Source organism: Acomys russatus, chromosome 13 (genome assembly GCF_903995435.1).
Source record: "Acomys russatus chromosome 13, mAcoRus1.1, whole genome shotgun sequence".
Classification (NCBI taxonomy): Eukaryota; Metazoa; Chordata; class Mammalia; order Rodentia; family Muridae; genus Acomys; species Acomys russatus.
The window spans coordinates 19,196,522-19,209,029 of NC_067149.1; the positions used below are offsets into that span (position 1 = coordinate 19,196,522).

Here is a 12,508-nt window from a genome sequence, read left to right on the forward strand (position 1 = left end):
CCTGCAGCTCTTCCTCTGTACCTGTTCTCAGGGGGCACTAGCTCTCTCTACCCATATCCTCCCATCTGGAACTTGGTTTTCACATGAAGCTTTCCCAGTTCCGTGTACTGGGATGGACTGGGTGTTGTATCTCTGAGCCCCTGTCATCTCCCAGCATTATCAGTTCCTCTTTAGAAACAGCAGACCTCACTGGTGATGTGTTGATGATAAAAATGAGAAATCAGGCGGTGCACGCCTTTAATCCCAGCACTTGGGAGGCAGAGGCAGGTGGATCCCTGTGAGTTCAAGGCCAGCCTGGTTTACAAAGCAGCCGAGGATAGCCAAGATAACACAGAGAAACTCTGTATGGAAAAACTAAAAAAAATAATAAACAAATCAGTCTGGAGAGATTGAGCAATAGTTAAGAGTGCTCATTGCTGTTGCAGAGGACCCAGGCTTAGTTCCCAGGAGCAGGCAAAACACTCATACACACAAATAAAAATAAATAAACCTAATAAACAACAACAATAATAGACCAGCCCAAACCAACTGAATATTCATAAGATTGCTATTTGGATTAAATAGATAAAAATTTTAAATTTACTCTGTAAGGACTTGATTTAGTAACATTTTTATAATATATATTAACATATTTTAAATGCTGATCCTAGGCTCAATGCCACACAGCACAATAAACAATAAAAATTCAACAACTTCCTTTTATCTGTAGCAGATAACAGTTTTATTTCTTCCTTCCTTCCCCTACCTTCTCTTTCTTTTTTTACTCGTTTTGAGCCATGGTCTCATTGTAGGTGAAGCTAACCTGGAACTCACTGTAGTGACCAGTCTGGTTTTAAAGTCATGTCAATCCCCCAGCCTCAGTCATCCCAGTGCTAGGATTACAGATATGAGCTACCACACCCAGCTGGGAAATGTAATTTCCTTTGGAAATGAACTAATTAATAAGGCTAAAGAAAAAGAACCAATCAGGAGGAAAGCAGGTGTCTGTGTATGAATGATAGGCGTGTGGGATGGGGTAGGCACTCTGTTCTGCCCAGGTGTCCCACAGCCACACTGCTTGCGTGTACCACTAGCCACACAATCTACCTGATAGCAGATGTGTTCCCTAGCTACATCAATCACACGGTAAGCATGCACTTGCCAAGGCAAGTGGGTGACGTAGTATACATCCAGACACTTCCCCAACAGTAGAAAAATGCTACTAGGCAGTGCTCTCCATCTCAAGGCAGGGGCTGGCAGACTTTCCTCACAAACTACTAGATGGTGAACACAGAGGGCTACATGGCCAATACAACCACCACTGCTACCTAGCCACAAATGAACAGGCATCGCAGAGTGAAGGTAGCCTTTAGGCAGTATCCTCCAAGCATCCTTTAGGTTCCATTTGTCACCTCCCAAGATGTGGTGCCAAGCACCTTCTGGGAAGCCACGCCCTAGCACGAACCGTCACATCCCTCTTACCTCCCAGGCTAATGAGAACACTAGCCAGACAGAGGATGTCACCCACCACCACAGCTCCAGACAGCTCTGGGGTGATGGCCTGTAGGACGGGTAGTGGTACGAAGTCGGAGAGGCCAGGGTGCTCTACGTCCCACACACGAAGCAGAGTCAAGCCCACACTGACTGTGCGGACGATGCAGGTGCTGTTGATGGCACCCTTGCCAATCTGCACAAAGTCATCCCTAGGGACAGGGGAGAGGAGGACTAAAGCTCAAAAGAGAAACCGGAGCGAAAATATGGAGAACTACGCAGCCCTTCCCCCGACTAAGTGACACTAGGGCTCACTGACGCCCCAGATGTGGCTCTACTGCAGGGGGCACCGCCTTGACACCCTGCTCCTTGTCATTCTTGTGATGCAATCCACAGAACTCAGCAGGGATCTGCCAGCGCCATCATCCCCACACTCAGAAAGAGAGCAGAGGCCCAAGGAAGAAAATGACCCTCCGAGGACAGAAGTGCAGGCAGCCTTTCACCGTGTGGCTGGCTAAGTACCGCTGTGCTGTGCTGTCTGTCTGGTCTTGTGAAGCAGGAACAAGGATGGACATAGTGCATCTGCTATGGGGATCAGACAAGGCTGGCAGTGGGAAGGCACACCTGCTCAACCCTCACTGTGAAGGATGCCAGAGGCAAACTTGGAGCAGTTAGGGTGAGGGCCATGTTGTCTCTTCCCAGTCCTCCCCCATGCCTCTGATGATGACTCTAAGTTGGTTCCTATGAGTAGGTGCTCCTGGCTACACAAGGCCACAGTGACTTCTTTGGTATAGCAATGGTGGCCAGACCTGGGTTCTACCTCCCCCAGGGCAGACAGACAGATGTACTAAGTGCAGAGCTCCATAGCTGTCCAGAGGCCCTCAAGACCACTCTCCCTTATACCTGTCCTTCAGGGGTCTAGGGCAAAGGGGACACAAGCTTTTTCAGGCCCACGGGAGGCCCAAGTTGGAATGGTAACCAACACTTAGATAGCTCAAGAAGCCCCACCCTCCGCCAAAGTGTCTCTCTCACACTTCTGTAATGTCCCAGGGCAGTGGCCATCCACCTTTAAAATCATGTAGAAATGTATCCTTAAGCACCCACAGAGGATGCTGATGCCAGACTGGGGACCACACTCTGAGAGGTACTGCTATCTAGTGGACTCTGATATTTGGCAGGCCACAGTGAAGCCTGGGTCCTCTTGTCACCCTCACACCAGGACTGAGGCTGCAGCAAGGATTAAAAAGAGCCAGCCTAAGAAATCATGCTCGGAGCTGGGTAAATATGATATTCAAACCCCACTTCCTGGCTGCATAGCTCATGGCAAATGGCTTGACCCCTCTGGCCTCTATAACAGGGCTAGGTGAGGAGCCAGAGAAGTGTAGCAGCTGGCTAGTGCACAGATGCCCAGTGACTGCAGCTTCTTTCTCATGCGCATGCAGTGTGGAGTGATACTGTGGTCTTCTCCACCCACTGATGACAGGACCAGAGTGGCTGCAGATGCTCACATCTCCCTGTATTTCCTTTCCTGGTCACATGGAGAGCCTTCCACAAACCCTCCAGTGTCAGCTCTCAGTAGCTGTGCTCTGCTTCCTGCCCATTAGGGAAGTCATCACCTAACTACTTCCTGCCACATATAGACAGACAAAGGCCTGGGCCTTTCTTTGCCCTCACCCCCTCTGCTTCCTGATTGCACCGCTACTTCCAGACCTGGCCTGTGTGGTGGGTGCAGCAGGCCATCCCTTCAGCCATCCTTGCACAGCATCTGCCTTTCTTTCCTCACCCCTCTGTACCTAGATATGAAATCCAGACACAACCAAGATCAGCCTCTTGAGAAATGAGGGATTCCCATGCCCTACCTGTTAGTGGCAAAATTGAGGACTGAATTGTGGGCATGGAAGACATCTCCAGAGTTGTCGTGGAAGTGGACAGTGAAGGTCACGGTCATCCCCAAAGGCAGAGCCGCCAGTGCCTCTTTGTGCTGCGTGTGCAGGACTGGGCTCATGGAGATCCTCAGGTATGAAACAGGAGAGACCTGGAGGACACCATGCAGTTGTGGTGATATACCTGCCTGAGTGGGTCCCCATCTCGGGGACACTTAGGGGATGGGCTGACTTTAGGGTATGGAGAAGAAAGACTTTGTTTCTTAAGAGATCCCACCTAGTGACAGAGTTCCCATCGCCCAATACAGCTAATCAATCTCTAAAAGACCCAGTTGAGCCAGGATCCATGACTGAAAACTTAGGTCATGGCAAGAACACAGTCTGGGCTGTGCCTGTGAATGTTCAGAATTGTGGGAGAAGCACCTGAAGTAGAAGTAATGCTCACTGGACAGAGAGGAGACATCACTTGCCAGCCAGGGTGCTGATGAAGGGCAACAGTGGGCCTCTAGAGCCATCTCCGAGCCCTGTCCTCATGAATGGCAGGCAACAATTATCCTGACTCTAGATAAGAACCCCCGACCTGGCGATCGAAGTCCAAAGCCCACTAGGCAGGCTAACTGCGGCAAGGCTGGGCTATGAAGAACACCTAGTACTCTCTGTTACTCAAAAAATAGGTGGGCAGCACCTTCCAGGCCCACTACACAAAACACAAGTTACAGTCCAGACCTGAATCAAAGCATCCAGTGACTGAGTGAGTCAGGAGGTGGCTGCAATGAGACAGGGGTGCCCAAGGGGCAGGTGGAAGGCACAGAACGTCTCGTAATAAGCCCTTGAGCATGGTGGACAGAGCCCAGAGCTATCCTGTAGCCTTGAGAGACACCCTGAGTTAGTTTCCCTGGGGCAAAATGAGCTGCTATGTCCTCAGAGTTGATTCTATCATCTGCACATCTGGTACTGAGTGCACTTCTTGCTGGAAGGAGCTGAGCATGCCCAGGTACTGCGCTGACCTGGGCAGGCGTCCAACAGTGGGTGGTAGGAATGTCAGCGCTCAGTGCAAGGAAGAACATCAGCATGCTTGCCAAAACTGCAACTCTGGGACTTTTGTGGACTTCACAGTGCCTCAGTTTCCCCTTCTATGAAACAAGCTAGGTGGAATCAATAACTCTCTAGGACATTTGGCTCCAATGGCTCAGCATCGAGCCAGGGCTTCTGTCTGTGAGTGATTCCTGGATAAATTCCGAAGTAGAATTCCTCAGCTGGAGGGTGAGTCACTTTTACACCTGAGAGGAAAAGTGTCACCTCTGAGCGACTGCTCTTTTACCCAGTGTGAAAGGCTGTCTTACCTTTACAGCTGAGATGACAGTCTGGTTGGTGCCAAAAGGCTCCTGTGCAATCACTTCAAGGGTGGACACCCCGATTCCAGAGCCGGACACCAGGAACCCCTTCTCATCAATGTGCACAACAGGAACCTTCTCAGGCCCATCCAGGACACGGTAGCTTAGCACGGCCGCACCATCCCTTTGGGAAGCAAGATGATCTGTTTTTATGATGCATGGAGCGGCTGGGGCACAGGCAGGAGCCTAGCGTATTATCTTGAGATTTCACATTTGTGACTCTGGCCGCTTCTGACCTTAGTATGGCGGCTTAGCATTACCTCACACTGCTGCTATGCAGCCTGTCAGTCACCCACAGAAGCCTCAATAGAAAATTCACAACTTAGAGGAAAACAGAACATATCCAAGGGTCAACCAGCAGGAGGGGAGACCATGAGACCGGAGTTTCATCAACCACACTTTGTAAAAACCATGGCTTCTATGGCAAAGCATTTTCCCTAACTGAAATGAGGCAGCCTGGGTGGAGGAATCTGTCAGGGCTTTGAGTTGTATGGACCAAGGGCTAGCCTCTACTCGCAGGGACTGCTAAGGAAGTGTTCACAGCACTTCATGTGCTCTTTAACATGGTAACCAAGGAGAGATGTCCAGTCCCACTGTGAGCTCCTGCAGGCCCCTTGCCTGTGCTAGCACCACTCCAGATGAGCATAAGCAAATGTTACAGCCTCTCCCTGAGCTTTCTTACCATCCTTCTGCTGCCTCTGAAGGCACTGTATGCCCTTCACCTCTGTGGTCATACAGCCTCGCACAGCATCTGGTCCTGAGTTATTTCTGGCTGAATGAACCCTGAGTGCCTCATGCAACATGGTCGTGTGGCCCAGAGTCACCACTCACCAACTGCCGCTCAAGTGTAAGTCATGTTAGGAAAGGCGTCGTCCCTGGTGAATCCAAGGTGGAATCATATTTGCAGTCAGCCTTTAAAACTACATCATTGGCACTGACATGTGCTCACACCACCTGGGGACTTTGTTAAAGTGCAGCTTTTCCTCCAGGAGGTCTGGGGTGAGGGCTTAAGCTTTGCATTTTATCCTGCTCCCCAGCGCCACTGCTATTGCTAATTCATAGGCTCTTCTTTAAGTGGCAAGTCTTGAAAACACAGGCATTTGAAAAATTTAACACTTCTAAGTTGGTACTTTGGTCCGCTTTAAAGACTGAATTCAGCAGCGTTCGTAAAAACGATTTTTGGTTGCAGAAGAGAGATCCACGAGGGCTACGGTGGAGCAGAGGGTGTCCACAGGGAGAAAAGAGGGGCGCAGAAGGTGCCCTAATTGATGCACATCACCCAGAAAACTCCCTACATGCACCCAGGGCACCTGACGACTTTGACAAATGGCTTGTCGGATGGGACCAGAGTGCAGCTCTTGTCCTCACAGAAAACAAGAGCTGAGTCACATACCTGTTTGTCTGCAGCTTTATAAACGAGTTGGGTGACATTAGTATTTGTTCTGCTTCTATTTCAGGGTTCAGCAGCCGCAGCTTTTCAAATACCTGGGAAAGAGTGAGCCATATTTCCTACCCCAACCCAACTCACACCCAGTCTGAGCATACGCTCTCCCTCAGTGAGGGCTGGAAGGAGGCCTGAAGGCTGTGACAATGTCAGACCAGATCGGATCCCTTCCCTCATAGATGTTCTGAAGCCTTGATGGGAATCTGATCCTTTCTCCATATAGCCCACTGCCACCTCAGTCCTTTTGTTTAAGGTCTCCTAGGGCTGTTGGGTTCTAGACTGCTTCCAGCCTGGCTCAAGGTGCACCGAACTCCCAGTTTATGCTGAGACCAGATGGGCCTCCCTAAGGGTGTAAGCATCTGTCTGGGACAATCTGGATAATCCGGATTCTGAGCAGATAGGCAGCTCTCTGAGGAGAAACAGCTCAAGTTCTCCCTTTGGCATCTCTACGCTCATCTTCTACAGGGGATCCCCATATTCAGAGTGTGGGTGCTGGTACCTGTCTCTAGGAGCTGGGCCTGAGGCAAATGGCAGCGCATCCCAAAGGGAGAATGAAAGGGGGCTTTGGTGTCAGGTGCACCCGGGGCAGAATCACAGGCCGTCTCCACACAGGCAGATGGTCCTGAGCATGGAGTGGCCTCACTGACTGACTAGGACAGTGAGAGCTGTCCTGAGACCGCAGTGGGACCATCCACAGCTGGCTTTTCCTGTTCCCTTAGAGCATGTCCTTTTTCTTAGATGGAGGTGAACTCACTTTACCATCAACTGTGAGTACCAGCACCTTGGGAAGCGGCACCTATTGGTGCCAGAGAGTGGTGGGACCTTGTGGTAAACTAGGAAGGCTGGGTTTTACTCATCTGATGATTCTGCCATGTGGTAAAACCATACTGGCAACAAATAAAACACATCTTTTTGGGCTATCCAAGAGAGGCATGAACCTTTCTTTCTTTCTCCTGGTAGTTGGGATACCTTCAGTCTTTCTTTGCAGCCTACAAGGGTTCAGGGTTACAGAATCCCAGATCAGCAGCAAGATGCCCTTGAAGCAAAGCACCTTTTCCAGAGGCAAGTTATCAACTCCTCTATTAGTGATGTGTGTGTGTACACATGCGCACGTATACGTGTGCATGTGCCTACGAGGGTGTTTCTATGTAGGTTCATGCATGTGTTGGTGCAGAGGTCAGAGGTCATCTTCAAGTGTTACTTCTTAGGCACCATCAACATTTTTTTTTTTAAAGACAGAGACTCTCACTGGCCTGGGGCTTGCAGATTCAGAGGCTGGCCAGCAAGTCCTAGGGATTCCCCCGTCTTCACCTCCCCAGTACTGAAATTACAACCACAGCTGCCACCCACATGTACGTCCTACCCACATGTACGTATGTGCACTACATGTGTGTCTGGTGCCCACAAAGGTCAGAAGAGGGCATCAGATCTCCTGTAACTGGAGTTGCGGCTGTGGTGCCGGGAACTGAACCTTTGTCTCTCTAGGCCCACACTTGGCTAAGGATCAATCTCAGGTCCCCATACTTGCACAGTAAGCACTTTACTGACTGAGCTATTTCTCCAGCCCAACTCCCTTGCTTTACAGGGCCGAGAAATACAAAGTCTCTCATTGAGAAACAGGAGGGAAAGGTCTAAGAGAGAGATGGGAGCAGCAGGCTCAGTCAGGGAATTCTCTGGGCCAGACTGAGTTGGTGTCAGTGTTGGCCAAAGGCCCTCCTCCCTCTCTACAGGACAGAACACAGTTCCTCCAACCCTGTGTGCCCTTGGCTCTGTCCCCTGGGCTTCTGGTTCATTCACAGGTAGCCTGCCTGGGGGAGAAGTAAGCCTGCCTCTGTTAGGAAGTCTAGGCATGATTGTTAAATAGATGCACATGATTGAAACTCAGACATAATGGGCTTCTGTCCCTATCAGCAGTCCCTAAGACCAGATACTCCCAGGCCTAAGAGCAAGCTGCTCTTTCTGGAATGCTTCAAGATACTGCCAACCTCCAGGCCTCTGCACAGGCTATTGACAAGCCAACCCCTCTTTGGAGCTGAAGTCAGCCCCCATCTCTGCCTCCCCTGGCACCTCTAAACATCCTGCTCTCTATCTGCCTCCCTCCCTCATCACCACATAGGGTGAATGTCTCCAATTCCTCAGCAATCTAAGCGGCCCTCAGGGTTGGGGTGGAATAAGGCCCCTATCAGGCCACTGGTACCCCTCCCCACTTCCTTTCATGCGGCTCTCACCAACCCACCCCTTACCTGAATTTGGATCTCATCTGAGAGCTCCTTGCCAAGGCCATGCAGCTGCCCAGCTGTGGGGTCCAGAGCTTTGACCACCACCCGCAGTCCAGTCCGACCTTTCACCCGACCATGTACATTCATGGCAAAGTTGTATTGAGGAGGGAGCCGGATTGACACCTGGGAAAGACATCAAGTGTGTTTCCAGGACAGGGGCCTGGGGCCCCAGCATACCTAGAAGGTGACAGGTGAACACACTGGCCCCAGATAGGTGTCTGACTTTTCTCAGAGTCTTGCTGCTAGGGTCAGATGGAAAAAGCCAGAGTGGAACAGACAGTGTTCTTTCAGCACCATGAGCCACATTTCACCATGTGGGGCTGTTTAGAAAACTCCCTTCACACAAGAGCCACTGTCTTTAGAGCAGCATGTCCCAAGCCTTCTGTGTGCACAGTATGTCAGGAGTCACCCAGAGGCATGCTGGGCCATGCAGGGTTTCTTGCAGAACCATGATTACAGGGTATCTGAATAATCACACCGCTGGTGGCTAATTGAAACAATCTGGGCAATATCCTGGAATGGGTCCCATGTTGTATAACCCTGGGTGTTCGGAAATCCTTCCCCTGGCTTTGGCCTTCTCCTACCACCAGCTCCACCATCTATGACAAAGAGCAGAAGGGGTCTTCTAAAGCAACCTCACCCAGGACACTATAACCAAGGCTGATGTGGCCAGAGCCTGGAACCATAGGAGCCAGCACCCTGTTCAGTTCTCCCTAGCTCAGGCAAGTCCTTCCCTGTCCATGGGCTTTAATTCAAAGTCTGCCCTGTGCAGCCCCAAGATTTCAGGGGCGGCTGGGAAGAGGGCTGATGGACAGGGGTTTACCTTGAACTAAACCAGAGCAAAAACCCAGGGCTGCCTGGCACCATGACAAAAAACAGGAGCAAAGTTAGAGTCTACCCAAGAACCTTCTGGAACTTGGGTGACATTCCTGCAAGGTCAGCAATCTTGCTGCTTTCTGTTGTTAACAGTCACCTGCAGCTGTAGTTTGGCTACGGTTGGCCCCCCAAGGGTTCTTATATTGTAAATTTGGGCACCAGAGATGATGGAGCCCATGTAGATAGGGTCAGAGCAAGGTGACTGCTGTTGTGGTGGGCACTCATCATAGACTTCGAGGGATTCCTGTTAATCCCTAAGAGTGTGTTGCGATGTGTGTGTGTAGGTACACACATGGGGGTGGGAGTAGGGGGAGTGCTGTGTCATAGACTCTGCCCAAGCCCTGGCTTCCTGTTTCATCACACCACCTTTCTCTACAGATCTCATACCATAACATCAGCTGGCCTTCACCAGGGCAGTGCTAATACTGGTGCTATGCTCTGAAACTCTCCAGGCTAAGAATGAAATAGACTCCTTTTCTCCATAAAGTATCCCACCTCTGGTATTTTGTTTGGAAACAGACCAGAACAGCAATATGTAGACTCATGTGAGGCAATGTGGTAGGACCCTAACCCAGGAGGGATGCTGATTCAGGCAGGAAGTTGGGATTTCTGGGTGGTTACCTCATGGTGCCGCCCTCGGAGGTCCAGGACATCCCGCTTGGTCACAGACCAGTGGAAAGTCAGGCCTGGCACAGCATTGCCAAAGGAGAAAGGGCTCTGGTTGCTGGTGATCCCGGTGACGTAGACAGGCATCTGAGGGGAAGCAAGCTCTGTAATGCTGGTTCCAGCACTGGGTACCTCACTCCCCCACATCTCCATCCCCACTGGCCCCAAGCTTTCCTGACTCTCTTATGTAGTGGGAACTGTACCCTGGTCTTTCTTAACCTGACAAAGGCAGGGCAGAGGACCAGGAAGTCTGACACAATGCAAACAACATACATAGTTACCTATGTTAACCCCCCACCTTGTCACTGTCACAGGGGGCTGTGCAAGTAAGGTTCCTTTCTGGAATGGGCCCTGGAGCTCTAGGATGCCCAATTTGTCTTACAATACAACATACTGCCTCACACCCTCAGGCAGGCACTTCTCCTGCTCTTGGGGATGGGCACAATGGGGTAAGCATATCAACCTGTCTGCCAAGTGCCTGCTGTCTGGTGAGAGTGATGTGGCCAGCAGCCAGGAAAGGACACCAAGCCAGGTTGCCTCAGTCATGCACCAAAACAGCGCAAAAAAGACTGAGTCCATCAGGGACACTCACAGACTTTTCCTCATCTTTATTACCCGTGCAATATCGTCTGACAGCCACACAGAAGCACTTACAGCATATCAGATGCTGTAAGTCACCCAGGTATAACTGAAAGCACTCAGAGGAGATGGAAGAGAGTGTCACTCCGTCGTCCTTAGGAGACTCACATGTCCCCAGACACCAAAGAACCATACCCAGCTGTGTGACCCTGGGCAGAATGCCACCTTCTGCCCATCTGTGCCATGAGCCAACCCCACCTCGAGTACTACTACGATCACCCAATGGGACAAGTATATGGTGCATACACTGTGGAGCAAGTACCACAGACCAGGGATCTACTGTGCCAGGCTAGGTGTCAGCCTCGCTGCTGAAAGGCAGTAGCTTTAGGAACAAGCAGGTGTCAGTAAGGAAGGCCACAAACATGGAGCTTGAGGGAGAGTGTGAAGCCTGTGCCGCAAGTGACCTGAGCTCCACAGATGAACATGCTCCACAGATGAAGGGTAGAGGCGGCTCCCTCACAAGGCACGGTGCTCCAGCAGGCCTGTGAAGAGCCTGAGCCCAGAGCCTAAGGCCTCCTGACCCATCAGGCCTCACCTGGGTCCCGGTCCTCATTCGTGTGATCGGGGCACGGATCCTCACTGCCTGGAGCTGCAGCACCTCTACTTCCACGTGGTCCTAGAAGAGAGCTGGGGTTCAGGCTATCTGGGGTGTTGCGAACCCTCCAGGGGAAGGAGGCATCTGTCTAGATACAGGGCACCAGCAGCATACTCATTTGCTTGAGGAGGTCTTGCTTTGGAGATGGCTTACTCCATGGGACCAGCCTTTTCTTTCCCCACAGCCTGGGAGTCTAAGCTTTGTCCTGGGCCTGCAGCTTGATCCTGCAGGTTAGCATCATGGGCTGCAGACCACGACCTGGATTCGTTCTTCTCTAGGCTAGGTGGACCTCTCAGGATAGGCCTCCGACACTCCCAACTTCATACTCAGCCTATCTGCCTTTTGGACTCACCAGGATACGGGGATGAATAGAGGCGCCAGGCCATCTATGATAGACAGCAGCAAGTGTTGTACTTCCCTTTATCCTTAGCTCCATACACCAGCAAATCTGACCAACTTCGCTGGCTTCTTCAGATGCTGCTAACTAATAGGAGACTTGGGCTAATAAGTGTTTTAGCCCTTGGAGTCCACATTCCTTCCCTGCTGTGGTGGTTTGGTGAGAATGGCTTCCACAGATCCCTGTATTTGGTTGCTTGGCCCCCAGTTGGTGGAACTGTTTGGGAAGGACTAGGAGGTGTGGCCCTGTTGGAGGAGGCGTGTCACTGTGGGTGGGCCTTCAAGTTTCTAAGGCCCATTCCGTTTTCAGTCTCTCACTCTTGGCCCCATGGTTGTGGCTGGCTTGTAAGCTCTCAGTTACTATTCCAGCACCATGTCTACCTGCTTGCCATGTTCCCTGTCACAATGAGGATGGACTCACACTCTTGAAAATTAACCAAACCTCCAATTCAATGTTTTCTTTTAAGGGTTGCCTTGGTCATGGTGTTTCATCACGGAAATAGAAAAGCAACTAAGACGTGGACCTAGTGCCATTTTAGGCAACAGCTTGCTTCATAGGAGGGGCCCAGCAAGTCCTTTTCTCTGATCTTTCTCGCTGTTCAGTTCCAGCTGTTTCTGGGCCACCCGTTGGCCTTGGGAGGCTAGTGTGCTCCAGATTAGACAGATGGAGCCAGCAGCATCTGATAGAATCATATGCCTAGGATGGACATGGAAGCTACAGGCTGAGCCTCTCAGAATAGCTGGGGACACAACCCCCACACCCTGCCAAGGACTATGATGGGAGGGTGAAGGAGAGGGCCCAGCAAGGTGAGACCAGCGAGAAGGCACAGCTGGGAGTGCCAGGGCAAGAGTACAGAGAAGGGCCA

At 51.1% G+C, this 12,508-nt stretch overlaps 1 protein-coding gene across 1 annotated transcript in view; it reads right to left on the reverse strand.

The window, feature by feature from the left end:
* Nup210 (nucleoporin 210) overlaps positions 1–12,508 on the reverse strand; it is a 90,309-nt gene that overhangs the window by 10,617 nt on the left and 67,184 nt on the right. Inside the window, exons 26-32 of the mRNA XM_051154908.1 lie at positions 11,187–11,267; positions 9,968–10,099; positions 8,435–8,593; positions 6,141–6,232; positions 4,697–4,871; positions 3,330–3,505; positions 1,462–1,682 (exon numbers count right to left, since the gene is read on the reverse strand). Coding sequence (XP_051010865.1) covers positions 1,462–1,682; positions 3,330–3,505; positions 4,697–4,871; positions 6,141–6,232; positions 8,435–8,593; positions 9,968–10,099; positions 11,187–11,267 — 1,036 coding nt within the window. The remainder of the gene's footprint in view (positions 1–1,461; positions 1,683–3,329; positions 3,506–4,696; positions 4,872–6,140; positions 6,233–8,434; positions 8,594–9,967; positions 10,100–11,186; positions 11,268–12,508) is intronic.